The 18192-nt window shown below is 39.9% G+C and overlaps 1 protein-coding gene across 1 annotated transcript in view; it reads right to left on the bottom strand.

Moving 5' to 3' along the window:
• Window positions 1–18192, bottom strand: part of SEMA6A (sema domain, transmembrane domain (TM), and cytoplasmic domain, (semaphorin) 6A) — a gene marked incomplete at both ends in the record, with an annotated part of 57588 nt that continues 39396 nt past the window's right edge. The window contains one exon of the mRNA XM_009070918.1: window positions 1–1184. Within this exon, the coding sequence (XP_009069166.1) occupies window positions 1–1184 (1184 nt within the window). The remainder of the gene's footprint in view (window positions 1185–18192) is intronic.

Genomic DNA, 18192 nt, shown 5'->3' on the forward strand with positions numbered 1-18192 from the left:
GTCGTTGGGCTTCATGGATGTGGAAAGTGGAGCAAAGGAAGGTTTGGGAGGTACATCTGGCTTTAGCGAGGGCGTGCGTTTCAAACCTGACCTCGTCAGTGAGTTGTAGGCGGTGAGACTCGGCTGCCGAGATACAGTCACAGCCTGTGCCTGAGCAGCGTGGACTTGTATGGAGTCCACTCGCTGTGGGGCCGGTGGTGGGTTGTCACCCCGGCCGAAGCTCTGATTGCGGGAGAGATGGGATGAGTTGGAGGAGTTAGTGTTGTTTCTTTTGAGGGTCGATGCCTGATGACTTCTTGTGAGCGAGTTTGTAGGGTAGCTTCTCTTGTAGTCCACATTGTAAGCAGAAGAGTGTATCTCCAGCCGCTTGCTCAGGCCGGTCTGTGACAGCGAGGCACCTGTGGGCCCAAGGGAAGCTTCCCGCTGGGGTACTTTTGGTGGCATGCTGTCGAGATTTTCCACCAGGTTAACCCCGTGGCTGGGGCTTTTGCTACTGAGGTGGTCCTTAATAGTTTTGTACTCAAGGGTGGCATTCTGGTCCTCCACAGACATCTGAGTCCCATCGCTCATTTTTGGCTGGTCAACATACTCATGCTGGTAACCTTGCTGGGCTATGGGCAGGACCACAACGTTGGGGATGTGGCTGGGAGAAGCTCTGAGTGGCAGGTCAGTTGGGATCACTGGTGACGCCATTGGGGGGATTTCTTTTGTGCAGGCATTGATGAGGTTCTGGTTCCTCTCCCATTCCCTACTGCCTCGGCTGGGCTTTCTCTTTTGTTGCAGGGTTGGGGTGGACTCAGGGGTTGGCAGGGCAGCCAGGTCCAGATGGTGCTGGTCAGCTTTGATTAGCATCTTGGCAGTGCTGCCCGGGGTAGCCAGCTTGCCATTGTGCATCAGAGGCGTGAGGATTGCTTCAGGCTTTGGCTCCTTGGACTGAGCATCCCCAAAGAGGCCACTGAGCTTGGTAACACTGCTCATGGAGCCGCGGCGGGGGGGGGTCTGGGTCAGCTCCTTCTCCTTCCTCTGCACGATAGCCATGTCTCTGCGGCGATGGTCACAGATGCAGTATACTACGATCCCCGAAAAGACGGCCCCCATGACAAAAGCAAGAATAACAGCAATAGCCAACAGGGTGACTGGCACCAGCTGATCATGACCCTTCAGGTAACTCTCGCGAATCACTCCTGTAATAAACAGCATACAGTGATTAGACAGGCTAAGGAGAGAGGAGGAGAGAGTGAGGTGGGGGAAGCTACTTATCATTAATTACTTTATTCAAAGGCATGCCCTGGGAGGTTGGTTTGTGTTTTGCAAGGTAATTTTGTTAATCAGCTTGCCCAAATTTGCAGACATACTGTACCTGCCAGCTACATCTTGCATAAGCAGCCTTGAGATTTCAGTAGAGCTTTTGGATCTGGAGCTGAAGACTCCAAAAAAAAAAAAGGAATTTGCTTGCAGGGCAAGTGCAATTGGTTTGAAATCCTGGCCCTGGGCAATTCACACTGACTTCAGCAGATTAGAGCTATTAGCTCTCCTCCTCTGACATACTGCTCATTCCTCCCCTCCCTCTTTCTGACCTCTCCTCAGCTAATATAATCTTATTTTTTACTACAACAGACCACTCACATAGAAAAACCTTTAAAAGGAGAAGAGACAGAAGCTCTGCAAATAACAGAGTAGTACATTCCGCATTGTTTTAGGCTTCTTCCTCTGCTCTTCATTCTGTTATCTTTGTCATGTGTTTTGTAAGTCTGTGTCACTTGCCTGAGTTTTATGAGGATGCTTAAGTAACTATGAAAGAGCAGGGTGTTGAAATTTACTGAGCCTGCTAGATGACTGTCCTTGCAATTTTAATTTTAAAAGCTCTCTCTTTTCTGAGGACATGAATAGGTTGACCACTGTGCTGAAGCCTACACTTTCTTGTCTGAAAGACCTGACTCTGAGGGCCTCATCTTGTGGTCCTGTGTGGTCAGAGGCCATCGTCAAATCTTACTTGGCCCTTCAAGCACCTGCTGTCTGAGAAGGTATCTTTGGCAGAATGCACCTCCTCCATCTGACGTCTATAATGCAGTTTTAATGAATATCCTGGATTTCTGAAGAAAGTGATTTTTTTCTGATATAACTGGGCACTAAGCCAGCAGCAGTAAAGAAAATCAAGCACAAAGCCTATAGTTTTGCTATTTTTTGATTCCTGGTTTTGCTCTTATTGCTTAACAAGGAGCAGACACAGTCTGACAAGGAACTGAAGCAACATCTCTCCCACCTCTTTCTCCAGAGAGGGTCCAAGTACCAGGGGGTTAAAAGCTCCACAAGCTCTAAGGAAATTTAATACTTGTTCTTATTACAGGAGAGACAAGAAGACAGAAAATGTACCTCCAAGTCTCTCCTGAGACTTCATGAAGACACAGAACTTTCATGTTGTAAATCAACTTCTAAAATAATGTCTTTTCATGTTTTTGGCACAGAAGGTATTTGCAGGCCAGAATTAGAAACAAAATGCTCCTCAGCAAACTATGTTAAAAGAACATTGAAAACTTGCCACTATCTCACAGGAACCTTTGATAAGTATTCTGGCTATATATAGTATTGTTCCTAAAGCATGTATTTTTCTGTCCCAAATTAATTGCAGCATTAAGATGGACAAAGGATATTTGTTTACAAGACAGAACTTTATATTTAAAAGCAAAACTGCTTGAAACCATAAGCTTCTGCATGCAACATCACAGCTGGTTGCCACAGAAATTATTGTGCTGTGACAATATAGAGAAGTATGATTCCATGAGGAGAATAAATAACAGGATTGGAAGATCATTTAAGAAAACAAGATACAGCCTTCATATAAATGTCTTAATAGCACAAAAGTAAGGACATGAAAGTAAATCTCAGAAAATAATACATAATCAGAAAAAATCTTCAAATTAAATCCTTTTAAGATTGCTCTTTTAAAGTCCAGCAGCTTCTTAAGAGGCAAACTGTTCTGTTCTTTGTCATCAGCACTTCACAAGCAGCAGTAAACCCTAGCTCTGTAATTTAAATCCACATACAAAAGTGCTGTGTGTAGAAGCACAGTCTAGTGGTTAGAGCACAGTCAGCAAGAACTACATTTCACTGCAAAGGTGTTGGTCTCCTGTGGACCTTTACCTGCTGATATTTCCATGCTAGACTCTGCAGCATTTTGAGACCAAAATTTATTTACACTTGTAAAATTGTTTGCAGTCACTTACTGGAGAATCACATACAGAGTCCTGAAAGGGTGGGAAGGATGGCAGTGAAGCTAAGAAAAGCGTCAACTTAAAAAGCTTAATTTCATGCACAAGCTTCTCAGACATATGTCCCTTTGAGCACATAAGTCCAAGGTTTTTTACATGAAAAAGACACAAAATTCCTGCTCAGTGGCTACCTAAGGGTGTTAGCACCTACAGTCAAAGGCAGGATGTGTTCATGAAGGGAAAGTCATGTTTCATTAACAATATTCTTCACTGAAAGAGTGGTCAGTCATTGTAACAAGTTGCCCAAGGAACTGGTGGAATCATCATCCCTGGAAGTGTTAAAAAAACATGTGGATATGCCACTTGGGGACATGGTTTAACAGAAATCATGGTGGTGCTAAGTTAATGGTTGGACTCAATGATCTCAGAGGTCTTTTCTGACCTACATGATTCTATGATGCTATGACTCGAATACCCTTTTACATATAGACTGGGAGCAAGAGGCTGGAGCGCAGCCCTGTGGGAAGGGAAACAGTGGTTTAGGTTAATGATATGCGCAATATGAGTCAACAATGTGCCCAGGTGGATGAAAGGGCCAACCATATCAAAATATTGGAATGTGTCCAAAGGAGGGCAACAAAATTTTGAGAAGACTATAGGACATTATTGATGAGGAGAGGCTGAAGACACTTGGTTTGTTCAGCTTAGAGAGGAAGAGACTTTATTGCTATCCAAAACTTCTTGTTTAAGGAATGGAAAGTGCTGTTCTCCCTCTCTCAGGTATCTGGTGATAGGATGTGAAGGAACAGCTTAAAACCCATGTTCATGCCCGACATTTCCTACTGGCTAAGTGAAACCTTAAGTTCACCCTTCTGCGTTAGACTAAGTCCTACTCTGCAAGGGACAGCCTTAAGCACAAACCTGCATCACTTCATACAAAAGCAACATGAAATCTTCAGTTTTAGATTACCAACAGATATTGAATCTTCAGCACTCATGTTACAAAATTACCACACAATCTAGACTGAGTGACCACTTGTGTTCATGAAACGGGTAGCTGAAATGATGTTGTGCATGCTGCAGATGTTTTATAAGCAGAAGTTTGTGACAGTCTTAAAACAACCTGATTCCAGCTAGTTCCTCTTGAACTCAACCTGTCTGATGTTTATTATGTTTTTTATACTAAAGGATATTTAACATTTAGGGCTTTGGTCTGGGCAGGTGGATCTTCTCTGGGCACAATATTAATGATATATAATTTATTTTTTATCAGGAATCACATCCATGTGCCTTTAGTTATGCAAGCAATCCCACTCAGTTAAATGTAAACGAAATAAAATGGGTAAGATTTGATCCCACATTAATGTTTATGAAACAGATAGAACTAAATAATGACAAAGTAGAAGAAACGCTCAGCATCCTACTGTCGTGACCATGGGATGAGGGACGGGTTGTCAGCAGAATTTAATATCAAATAGGCTGGTAAATGCAGCTGTCTATCAACATCTCAGGCCCTTAACATAAGTAGTAGCTGCCTTTACAGACTGGAATGAATAAGGAAGTGTGTGATCCCAATCACATCTCCCAAACAAGTTAGTTTGAAGGAAACAGATAGGACTGTGTTCATGCCACTTTACAGACTGCATTTTGTGTGCTTTTACCTATCCTGCAGTTCTTAAAGAAGAAAACAGTCCCCAGGCCTCAGGCCAGCATCATACACTTGCACTCATTATTCAAAGAATTAAAATGAATGAAGAACATACTCAGAAAAATGTAAGGCCTACATTTCTGAAAGTCAAATAAAGTATCTGCACTTCTAACTTTGAGGAAATACCTGTTATTAAAAAATCTTACACCTGTATATTAACCGACATACTTTTAAGAGATTGTGTACCAGAAAACTGAGTGGGGCTAGCTGCATAAAATGCTATGGAACCAGACTGTTAAATATGATTGACATAAATATCCCCATATTATTTTTATCTTATTTAATAATAAAACCATTATTCTAAAATAAATATTTTTAAAATGTTGTGTCTAGCACTCTCCCGTTTGCAATATACCATTTTCAAAAGCAAAAATACATTGCTTAGTTCATTTTATGTGGTATGAATGGTTCATCCATACTCCTGACTGTTTTCTGTGTCATGGATAATAATCACCATGGATAATAATAAGCTATTCTTTGGAAAGGGGTATTGTTGACAGAATTGCCTGTATTAACATCATACTTGGGAGACGTATGGTGGTAAAAATAACAGTAAAACTGAAAATGTTACCAAGACATAGATGACACTAAGTATTTGCACCTTCAAGGATCAGACCTTATATGCCATGAATGCCACTAAAGTGCTGATGCTCACTGATCTCCCTGAAGTCTTCCATTTCATCCAAGCACTCTCCCTTACAAATCACAACTGGTTTTACAAGTTCAGGGTCTTCCTACATGTGATGCACTATTATTTCTGGCTGCTAAAAGAGCTAGGCTAGTCACCTGATATTCTCCCCTTTTCATGGCCATTCTGATTCCCATAGACAACCTGATCCTTCCTCCTCTACTAACTTTCTGTAATTTCATCCCACGTCCTTTTGTCTGCATCTCCTAACTTCACCATTCATTTTCTCAGTCAGTATACCCTGTACTGTAATGGTCTGGAACAGGCAAAATCACCTCTTTTTACTCATCTAATGAGTGAGAAGACCTGATAAGGTATTGTACTATTCTGCTATACATAATTCATCACTTCTTCCCACAGAGCTTGTAGGTAAAGTACACAGTGTGGGCTGACTGGTTGGTTAAGAGGACATTAAGAAAAATGTTTCCAAACCTTCAAAGTGTTTCAGTTCTGAGATGAGCTAATGCTTGGATAAATCACATTACTAGAGTATTGATCTAGCTTGTACACTAAAGGTAGCTGGGGAATAAGCAAGGAGACATTACATTTTATGTCAATAATACATATACTTTTCTGAAGTTCTGGAAAATGTGAGAAGCATATTTGTGGAATGTCTCTGGGTAAAAGTAAGACAGAAAAGACCAGAGGTTATACAATGATATAGATCTCCTGTATGCTAGATCATCATAAGCAGGAAGGTGAGGCTCCTTATTTTCACCAATTAATAAAACTATTCAATGGTTAGGACAGTACATCTGCTAAAAAAAACTTACAAAGTGAGATGTGCACAGTGCCGAAAATATTAGTCTGAAAATGCTGATGAAGCTACTCTGGGCATCCCCTGCTCTTTCTAATTCTAATAGGGAGTAAATTCCAAGGGCAGAAATATAATTAGGGTGAAATAATCATAATTCTAAAGAATACATGGCATGAGCATAAACGAATGAGAATAATGAACACAAAAAAATTCAGTAAAGGAGGATAGATAAGGAAAGGCATGGTGACTGAATTATTTACTACTTTTCCTGCTTAATTTTTCAACAAATATCCCCACTCTAATCTGTGATCAGAAATGTAACAAAGTTGAGGAATAAGTGCTGACCATGATAGAGAGAAGAGGTAAACACATTTAGATAATTTAGATATTTTCAAATTGTCTAGAGGAATCTGTCCCCATCTGCTTAAGGAGCTAGCCAAAGCAATTTCTAGACATTGTACACTATCTTGGACTACATTGGAAACATGAGCATTAAGAGCTCTGGAAAATGACAAGCATATTACCTGTCTCTGAGAAGAGACAAAGGGAGGACCTGACAAAGTACAGACCTGCCAGTGTGATTTTTAAAATGGGGATGACACTAGAACAAGTGATAAACCAATCAATTTTATGAGCATCCGAAGTATAAGAAAGTAATTAAAAAAGAAAAAATAAGCCCCTCCAAATTTTTCAATTGTAAATTACATTCAACCACACAAATGTCCTTTTTTTGAAGGGTAAATGGCTTACTTTTTATGGGGAAACAGTAAGTATGATGGCCTTTGACTTCTGTAAAGTCTCTGGTTTATCTTCTCAGAAGTAAATGAAAGTAAGCTAAAATCTGCTGAAAAGCTGCAGTCAAAAATACTGATTGAAGGTCTATCTACCTGGTAAGAGATCTGAAGTAAGGTACCTGTCTCAGAAAACCACAATTAACAGGCATCTGCAGAAAGGAGACCTAAACTCCAGAGGCCTAGCTGGGTCCTTTTAGCATGTATAGTATAAAAAGAAACATTTCATGACGAAGCCTAAAATTATTTGTCTCATCTGTGATCCCTGTGTGACAAGAATGGCAGAACATCAAGAAAAGTCCCACAGTCACATTCCTCTAAGTCTCAGTTCTGGCATACTCTTTGCAGTGAGCATAAACTGAAATTCCAGCTTCTAACCCTCACAACTGCTCAATGAATGAAAACAAAGAGCAAATGACTTCCCAGTTTGAATGGCTTCATGTGAGGCTGTTTTAGTGATACAACAGTCCGGATGCTGCCTTCTTGCACGACCAAGCTGAAGTCTGTGAGAATAACTCACAGGACAGACCACACTAACTAGTCCCATCACTACAAATTCCCACGTGTGAATAACAACTACCTGTCATGAAAAATAACACCATTCAGTTTGAGCACTATAGTTTGCTGTACTGTGGAGACAAAGATAGCTCTGTCCCAGAAATGATTTATGCCTGTAAGAGGTGTACCCTGGACAATGAGAAGACCATCTGCCATGTGCACCATGACTGATCTCTGATCAGCTCTGCAGGAGGTTGTTGTCGTCTTTCCAAAGCTGCCTTTAAGAGCTGGTAAAGTAGTAGCCCAAAATGGTGGCACACATGAAACTCAAACACCAAAGTGGGAAATGAAGAATGATGTTTTGGAAGGGAAATGAGTGAATAACTATCAGGGAATAAGGTAATATTTATCTCTAGACCACACATTAACAGCAGTTAGGGACTGAGTGTCATTGCTGTTGTAAACTTCACCTCTGTAGCTAAATAGGAACACCTACAAAATCACTTGAGACTTTCCACAGAAAAAGTCATTGTTCCAAAAAGGCACAATGATTTCTTTACTGTTGTTATTTAAAGGAAAATCCTTGCTGTTAATTTCATTCTTCAGTGCAAGCTCCTCTGTCTGATGTATGTCTCCCTCTCCTTAGGCTTGCAAGAAACACTGGTAAAAACTCATTATGAATAGAGGTTTTTATAGGCTTCAGAATGTCTTTTTTAAATACCACTGAATAGGTTTTCAACATGTGTCTCCAGGTGTTAGAACTGTGTTTACAGGTGGTCTCATGCTGCTAAAAGACTATTTCAGAGTGGAAAATCCCTGCAGGCATTGACAAATTTTCTTCTTCCTTTTTAACTGGTGACAGGAATTAAAAATTTCAAACAAAGAAACCAATCCAAACAAATTTATACAAATTTAGACTTGACACACAGATTTAAAGTGATAGAAATTCTGGAATGACCAGAGTCTACCATGAATTTCTGAGATCTTATCTCATATTTTTCCAGAAGGAATAATTTCAAGATTTGACATTAACAACGACATTATCATTCCAATGATTTGGTGTTTGCCATTTTAATGGAACAGCTTTGTTGAAAACAGTAAGCAAGCTTTTTCCTTCATCTTCATTCTGGCTGCAAGGACTTATTCTGCCGACTCAGTGCAATACTACCCACTGAGCATTTTTCTGGACTCTTGATATCACTGGCTAAAAAACCCCCAGCTCAAACATTCATATTTAAAGCTGCTGGCAAATACTTCTTTCCCCCCCTCTCCAGCAGTCAAGCTATACTGTCAGCTTGTAAAGGTCTGCAACTCCAGGTTTTGCATGACTGTGCTGAGAACAGCAATCCATCTTTCCCCAGATTCCACCCTAGGGCTCTTGAAGCCAGTTGCCTGAGCTAGTAGTCTGAGGTATCCAGCATAGGAAAAGTGGATGCATGCACCTGGAGAGAAGAATTAATTTGGTAAAGAAAAAACTTTCAGTTACAAGAGGCCTGGGGATCATTGGAAATATGAGGAGAAATCATACTTCAGAACTACGAAAACAGAATCAATGTATACTGTGACTGAAGTAACACGTAACAAAGGCTTGAAAAGTATCTAAGCAATCAGATCAGTCATAGTGGCCTCTGTTAGGGTTTTCTGACCCTTTATCAGACTTATTTCAGAAACAATCCCTCCAGGACAGCTTCATCAATTCATCTCTAAGAGTGGTTTTATTTCTCCTTTCAGATGGTTCAAATTATATCACTTCTCTCTACTTTTCATGAATGCCTGCCAACATATCTCTCTATAGAAAAAACATGGTTGCAACTTATACAACAAGGTGAGATCAACATGCCCATATGAGATAACTTGTGACTCTTGAAGCAACATTTTCAGAATGGATTTCAATTATGTTTTTAGTTTGATTACGAGTCTACAATCCAATTTTTCTGCATGTCACAGTGGCCATACAGAACCCATGCAATGGCCGTGTGAATTCACAATTGTGAATTCTGAGAAATTAGAACAAGCAGTTCTTCTTTGAAAGGGATTATTATAGATGGAAATGACAAGACCTGACCCAGAAAATTCATGCTCAGACAACTCCCACCCTCACTGAAATGAAAGGGAGGCAGACCTGAAAAAGACTGGAATAGCAAGCTCTTAAAGCTTTTCTAATTGTGCTACTTTTGAGCAGTATCTATGTAAATAAACCATTTTATTAAGTTTGCACATATGGGAGAAGGTTTGTGATACACAACCCCCTGCATATATAATATAATGATGAAAGTCATTACAGTCCTGAAGCCAGCCCAATTTTATTTGTCCCAGAGGCTAAGCTCAGGGCAAGCTCTTGCACTATAAAGAGATTGACAACATTTCTCCCACTAGCAGGTGGTATGCAGTGGCTGATCATTTCAAACTTTCCTTAATTCAGTACTTTCCTTCACCTCTCACCCTTTCCCAGTGAGCGGTGATAGTTTTAGATGCTTCTGTATGATAGGGAATAAGCACATATAGCAGGCCCTTTAAAAAAAAAGTAGAACACAGGTATTCACAGTAATTAAAAACAAGATGTATAAAATCCAAATGTCAAGAAAAATTAATTCTTTTGTGGCTTTTCTCTGCAGAGACAAACTTTATGCTGCTTTGCATCTTAAAATACAAATTTCCTTTAAAGTCTGCAGCATTTCTTCTAATGACGTGAAAAAAGCTCAGTGCACATACTGGGACCTTTCTACTATTCCTGGGATGAGCTTAAACATATTCAGCTGCTCTTTATTAGCTTACTTCAGGGGATCTTTCACAGCTGGATTAAACCAGATTTACATATGTTTGGCTGAATATGCATGATTTAAGGGCTCCAGAGAAGTTGTTGTAGCCTGCAAAGTGAGTTTCTCATCTTCACAGTTGCTATTTCACTGCATGGAGCTCCTCTGATTGTGCAGAACTAATGCTGGGTTGTTGTTCGGTTGGTTTTCTCTTTTTGTTGTTTTGTTTGGTTATTTTGTTTTGTTTGTGGTGTTGTTTTTTTTCTCTCCTTTTCCTCCCAGGGGTTTGTTGGGTTTGTTTTGGTTTGATTTGGTTTGGGTTTTTCTCTCCACTGATGGCATTATGTATTCTGGACAGCCCAGTGCCTTTCTGGAAGCACTTTTTATGAACAGTGTCAAGGAAAGAGCTGTCGCTGAGAAATCCTGTTGCTTTCCCTCTCCTTTTATACAGCCTGTTTTGAACTATGGCCTGTCAGCACAACAGGGAGAAGTGAAGTTTGTGGAATGTCAACATAAGCAGCTCCGCTTAGCAGGCTAAAGCTCAAAGCAACATTATGGAGGAATTTGGGTTAAATGTCAAACACTGGGTGCGACCTAAACCCAAAGATTATTTCCTCATAAGTTCTGATTTCTTTAAGGACACCAAAATGTAAATGCTAATTTTGAGCTACTAGTGCAATCGAACACATCACAGACGAACTAACAAAGGAGTCATCTATTAAACATTCAAGAAATTTAAATAATAAGACAGTACCCTATAAATACTATTCCCTGAGGTCCCTGGAAATAATTATTAAGCTTTTGAAAAACTATGTGACCAAGACAACAGTGTTTATTCATGCACATAGACTGTATTTCTCAGGGACAGTCCCTATGCCCACAGCTGGGTTGCTGGTGCATGTTAGGAATGTGGCTGGACCCCTTGTTAGGTCTGCTTTTACACAGAGGAAGGACAAAACATTTTCTGTCATTAAACTGCCATCGCTGTATATTGCATGACAGAAAGCAAACACTGTGGATTAACTCTTGTTTTCTTCTACACTCATGAACATAGCAGGTGTAGTCAAAAGACATGGAGTTAAGAATTAAAACATGCCCCTGCCAGTGATCAGTAAAAGACAAGACTGCTTTTTCCAGAAATATTTGTAGGGCTGGTGCTGTAGGCAAAAAACTAGCTTATCCATGCTTGATACTAGGTCTGTCATTTCCCTCTGTACTGCAGTTCCATAGCCTCATCTGCCTTTTGAATATATTAAATGACAGGAATTGCGATGAGTTTGAAATACTGTCTGTAACAGCAAGACTAATTTTACTGCTAGTTCCTTTTTGATATCTTACTACTCTTCAAATATAAATGTAAGAAGCCTTCTTTCCTCTGTTACATTAATTCAAATCCACAGTAAGTCCAGTAAAGCAAGCATAGCTACTCCCGCCACATCCTGAGGTAAAAGACACTATTTCCCTGATTGACTTCTTGCCCTGGTGCTGCTATGACCTCTCTCTCACTTACTTTTCTGTCTCCAGTGGGAACCTCTTTCATGCATTTTTTTCTGTCTGACAGGCTTATAGTTCTCTGGGTTTTTCTTAACCTAATTATTTTTAGCATCTCCCCACCTTGCATGCATTGCATGTATATTTACACTTTGATGCCATAACTTCATTGATGCTTCCTGTGTGCATTTTTTAACATGCTCAGCAATTACTATGACCAGTCTATGCCCCTGGATGAGGCGAAGCTGTAGCTTCATCTCAGAGGAGAGTAGGTCCCTGCCCCAGCTCCAATAAAGCTGCCCTGGGGCCAGCACTAATCTAACGACAGTAGTGTGAGCAAACCAATGTCCTCCCCAACATACATTCAAAGCCCATACAGGCACATGCCTGACTGTTCAGTGGCAGGCCAGGCAGACATACCTGTGTGTTTGCTTTATCTAACATCTCACAAACCGCAGTGTGCTGCAAAACAATGGCTCCCCAAGCCTTCCAATAACTTCTAGTACTGGATCAAATTTCACTTTTCCAGACTTGCTGTAGTGCTTGCTCCGTTTCTGCTCATGTTCCTTCTTTAACCCAACATTTTCCACTGCTGCAGGAAAACCAGGCAGCTTGCACAGCTAGTTAATCAACATGAAGGTAGGTGCTATAAGAAGGAACACAACTGGCTTTTTCATATTTGTAGACTAACTCTCAAGATACATTTACTGATCTACAGATATACGAATTTCCATATGAGAAGTTAAAGCCTCGTTTTTTCCCTAGTGCTAGAATCCCTTGCAAGTTTTAGCACCATCTCTTTTATCTCAGTGACATATATTTATTTTCTCTCCTTTTTTCTAAACACAGTGTAGGTGAGACCAAATCTTTCAGGGAAGCACAGCTGATATTATCAAGCTATCTTGCCGCAAACAAGTACAGATAAACTGTATTGTCTTTCCAGGTCTTGATGCTGGGTATACGAAAGTAGATGCTAGTAATTTCATTCAATAAGCGAGAACTGCACAGTGAGATATACAAATCCTCCTGGGAATGCAAAATTAATAGGCGTTACTGAATGAGTGCCTTAGGACATTGCCTATACCATGGTCATATTTAGACGAAGAGCATATGAAGTTCTGAAGGACTGTAAGGCTTCTTTAAGACATTGGATATAGACTAGTGTAGAGATAAGCCGAATGCTATCTGTAACAAAAGAGCAGTGCTCTTTATGTTCTTTATTATGAGCTGTGATTGCGCAAACCTGTGAGCAGGTTGTGGTGTGGAGACCAGTCAGAAAAAGGGACAGAGGGCACTCCTGCTCTGTGCCCTCCTTTGAGATGCTTTGACTGGGACTCATTCAGCAACAAATACACATGGAGAATTGTTGAACAGTTTTATAAGAGCTGTAAGCTGGTAGCAGGAATTAAATTTCCTCAGTGCTGACCACAGGCTCAAAGAAACTAACTGGCCTTTTCTCCACCAAATGAGAAGACCACTTTTGTTAGCATCTTTAAAAAAAAGTGGTACTCAGTGTTCACCCACCACTGTGGCTTGTCCCACTCACTCCAATTGCTTCTAAACAGTAACTCAGTATAGTTTTCTCATTTAAAGAATATGGAAACACCAGGAAAATATGTACTTCTCAGAAGAGTTTTGGAATTATTTTAATGAAGGCTGTGGTGTGCTGTTGGTCAGGGGGTCTTTCTGCACATGCTTAAATTCCCAGTCTGTGCTGGTACTGTTCGTGTTCAGTAACTGCAGATCTTTCAGGCCCTCCAAAAACAACCCTCTGTTTCTTTCTACAACAACATGACAGTGAATGTCACTAGCTTTGCAGGGCTTTAAAAACATGACTGCTTCACTGTGCCCCCCTTTTATTTTTTATAACAGCTGTTCTTTTATTTTCTATCACAACTGTGGGTAAAATGGGATGGAAAATGAACAAGATAGCATATTGACAGCATGCAGCTGGTGTTATTTTCCAATTAAAAAAATCCTTATTCGGCGTATGAAAGAACTGTTTAGTTTATGCCCAGTTGTGACAATGCTATCAAGCTGCACCTTCAGCCAAGATTTTATTTCATGAAAGATAGCAATCTTTGGTTGCTGGTAGAACTACAGTTTAATATCCTAGCCAACGCAAAGTTGGTGATGAATGTGCTGTTAGCCATTTCCAAATGTTTGCTGTATTGTATAGCTTTGCCAGAAATGCTTCTTAATACTTCCTGAGCAACAGCTCTATAAACTGCCCTAAGCTCTTCTAATGCCACTGGAGCTGTTAAAATCTACTTCAGCAGAGAGTCTGACTTATTCTGCTCTGCTGGGACAGAGAGAGCTGTCAGGTTATCAGCTGGTGGTGTAAGAGCACCAATGCTCAATGTACATGAAGTTGTGCATTTAGTTGCCTGTGATGAGTCTCTTCTAGGCATGAGGGACTGAAATCAAAAAGACCAACAACTTACAGCTTGGCCAATGAACCCCCTATTTTTTCCCCCCTGTGGGGATGTCAGGATGCACATTTTTGATACAATGGCAAATTTGTACTATCTACTTCAAAACTTCTCAATAAAATGCCCTTAGGACTCTTTGTTTGTAACATGAGAATAACAACATATTTTTCTCTATCTTCTTCCTCAGCTACTGGCACAATCTTAGAACACATGATTAAAGTCTAGTAAAATTCATGGCAACAGTAATCGGATAGCAGAGACTGTAGTGTCTCACTAAAAGACTGTTAAAGTGTTCGAAGTAACACCTGCCTAAACTAAGGAAAATAATAGAAATGACTGCTTTCCAACACAATGACATTTGTTATCTGTATTTAATGTTCAATAAAATTAAGACTGCAAAAACTAAATTATGCCCTCTCCAGGTTTTTAATTTTTTAATTAACTACATGCTGTTGATCAGTAAGCACCAGCTCATGTTGACATGGAAAATAAGCATGCCTGTCTTAGTCTTAAAGAAAATGAAGGCAAACGGAAAAGTCTCAGGATCCTTCCTACATAATGAAAAGGATGTTGACACCATTCACTAAAAGGTAATCTATATAAGAAAAATGTAGCTGGTGTTTTGTGTAGACCATGTAATTAAACAATTGACAATCTACAGACCATATTAAAAGTGCTCTTTTAACAGCATATTGACATTATAATTGTATGCTGGCATTAACACTAAAAGGTGCTTCAAATGTCTTTCAGCTACTAGATTTTATGCTATTAAATCCCTTCAAATTTTAAAGCAGTTTTGGAAAGGGCTAGGCTGCCCTCCCAATTCAGTACCTTTGTATGGCACAACATCTCCTTATGATCAATATAAATGTCACAAAAATGAAACTGGGTGTTACTCAACATCCTGTCCAGCAATTATGCTTTGCTATTTCCAGATAGAGTAGTAGCTCTGTGGAGCCAGCATATCCTACAGCACTAGGGCTGGAATTCCCAGCTCTTGATAAATATGTCAGTGCTACAAGGGTCAAACAAGAGCATGAGGCAGTCTGTGTGCCTCCACTGAGCTGTCCTCACCAGGTTGTCTGTGGATGAATACATCTGGGGATCCAGACCATCACACATTGGCTCTAATGCTCTGAACTCTGAGCAGCTGCCTTGACAAATTAGATGTGGCCTCTTTTATTGAAAAAGCAGATCAAGATCCTGGGGCAATGACAGTTTTTCCTTGTTTCAGTAAGACAAGCTTCTACTGCTCATTGCAGCTTGGAAACGGATAGCCTGAGTTGAAATCTATGCAGGTGGACAATTACAGGTCAAGGATGCCTATTGTTTCCCAAAGCCACATGTGACATTTGAGGATCTCTATTTTAATAACTTCACCATTCTTTTAGTTGTAGGATCCAGTAATTTGGGAGCGAAAAAGCTATTTTCATAACCAGGGGTTGCACATAAATACAACCTCTTCTTTACCTGTGACATCTTTTTTTTTTAGCTACTAAACAGTAAATGGTTCTTGCTTCTAATCTTGACACTCACATTTCCACTTTCTGCTAGTTATGTTTGAAATCTGTACTGTTAGTGAAATGTAGAAACATTTTGAGTTCTGAAAATGTTAAGTGAGTGCCAGTGCTGAAAGCATAGGCATTTCTTTAAGTGTGGCACAGGCAGTTGGTGTGTGTTGGAATATACTCTCTCCATTATTCTGATTTCCTCATCCTTGCATATCTTTTGCAGTTAAAACTATTCCAACCTGTGACTAAATGAACTGGATTTTTTTAATGTAAGGTTTGAAATGAAGACTTAGAGCACAGGGCAGTGATTTAGTGTGCCTTCTCTGTGACTACTATAATCCCCATCTTTGACTAAAATTGGCTTAAGGATATGGCCCAGCTCAGGGATTTAGTTCCTGACATCTTTTCTGAATGCCTTGTTTCCTCTCTGTTTCTTCACTCTTGTTCTCATAGAAAATTACAAAACCATGTTGAAAACAATTTTGAAGAAAGTCTGCTGTCAGAAACATTCTTCCAACATTTTTTCATTAATTTTATATACAATTTCCATTTTATTAATTAGCATCTACTTTTCTACTGCCACCGTTTGAACTTGAGGATGTAATCTGAGATGATTAGCTGTCTCTAGCCCTGGGAGCAGACAGCTCATAGATGCAAGACAGAACAGAGAAAGGATCAATGTCATTTCTCTGGACAAGTCTGGTGTGTTCCCTTAATCCTGACTGCACAGTCCTCTGGTGCATGTCACAGCATACCAGCTATTCCACTGTGGTGAGGACGTCATTCTTCTGGCATGTTTGCTAGTTGCTAGCCTGGTTTAGTGACACAGGTACCTGGCCAATAAAAACTATGCTGAGAAATTTGGTCCCTTTTAACTCCTAACAGTATCTTTCTGGTACTTATCTGATATGGAGCTAAAACAGTATTTGTTGCAGTATTTCAACCAAGCAACTAGTGTATGTGACAGATGCGCCCCCCTCTAGAAATAGGGAGGTTAGCAGTAAGTTGATTCCAATTTACCTAAGAACATTTCAGAAACAAAAATCTATAGAGTTTTGTTTATCATAGACTCATCCAACTAGCCTCCACTTAAATCCTAATGGGAAAAGTAAATAGGTTGTAATTTAGATGTGGATCTATAAATATTTAAATGGACTAAATCCCATGTTATCTTGTCTTCTTTAGGAAAAATTACCTTGTGAAGCGCTACAGCTCTGAGTAACCACACCTCTCACTTCAAATCTCAGCCAAATGCTACAGAATCACAGACAGAATCAGGACAAATTCTCTACTCCCTTTCTCAAAGCATTCTTTTACTAGACTGTGGGCAAAACACTAAAAGGTATAGTAAGTGGAGCATCTGGTCTGATTCAATCTTCATTGTTTCCTCAGCACTCGAAATGCAGTGATCTGTAAAATACTTGCAACCTGCTTTATGTTTATGCATACAGTGCCTTGAGATATGGGAAGGAACAGCTATGTTTGTGCAGTGTCTTCCCAGGTGCACATGCTTTGAGTTTACATCTCTTCCCAAGCCCAATCCAGGCAGAACTGACTATGGTGCAACTCCTTCTCCAATTAGCCTTAAACTGTTTTTAGCATCAGTCAGTTCCTTCTGACAGTGTCAGTACAATGAAACTGATGAAATACAGAGTATTTGCTTCACCTTCAAAGTTCAAGTCCTCCCCCTCAGACCTGCAAACACTGACTCAAAAGCTAAGTTTTGACAAATTTTGTACCACTTCAATCCTTCATCTGAATAACTACATAATGTCAACTAGATAATAACAATGTCCCCCTTCGTCCTGTGATTAAAAAAAAATCACTTCTAATCTTCTAGATTCTTGCACATATTAGCACATAACAATATATTTCTGTAAAAACACTCTGCAAATGAACTTCCTGGTGCAAAACTCAGCTCTCCTGTGGTGAACGCCACTCGTTTAATTTATGAAAAAAAAAAAGTCTGAAGCTTTGTTTTGCCACAGATTTTTCTTTTTTTCCTCTCAGTTCATGTCTATTTGTAAAGTATCTCATTGTATCAGCACCCTACATTCTTTATCATAACTATACCTAAAGGTTCACGTAACTCTGTCTCACTGCAGCAGAATCTACCTGAACATTTGCAGACTCTCTGGAGACAAGCATTGTCAGCACTTGGCAAATCTTTCAAGTAGCAATAATCACAGCAAGATTTAGTAACACTGCCACTTGTGTACAGTATGAAATATCTTCTGAAGGCAGGTTTTGAAATGAACAGTTCTTGGGCTTCCAAAGACCACAGCCCTCTCCAAATAGAAAGTTGACTATTGCTAATGATCCCTAATTCTGTACCAGAGGAGAGCTGTGGT

Source organism: Acanthisitta chloris, unplaced genomic scaffold, assembly GCF_000695815.1.
Source record: "Acanthisitta chloris isolate BGI_N310 unplaced genomic scaffold, ASM69581v1 scaffold5260, whole genome shotgun sequence".
NCBI classification, from domain to species: domain Eukaryota; kingdom Metazoa; phylum Chordata; class Aves; order Passeriformes; family Acanthisittidae; genus Acanthisitta; species Acanthisitta chloris.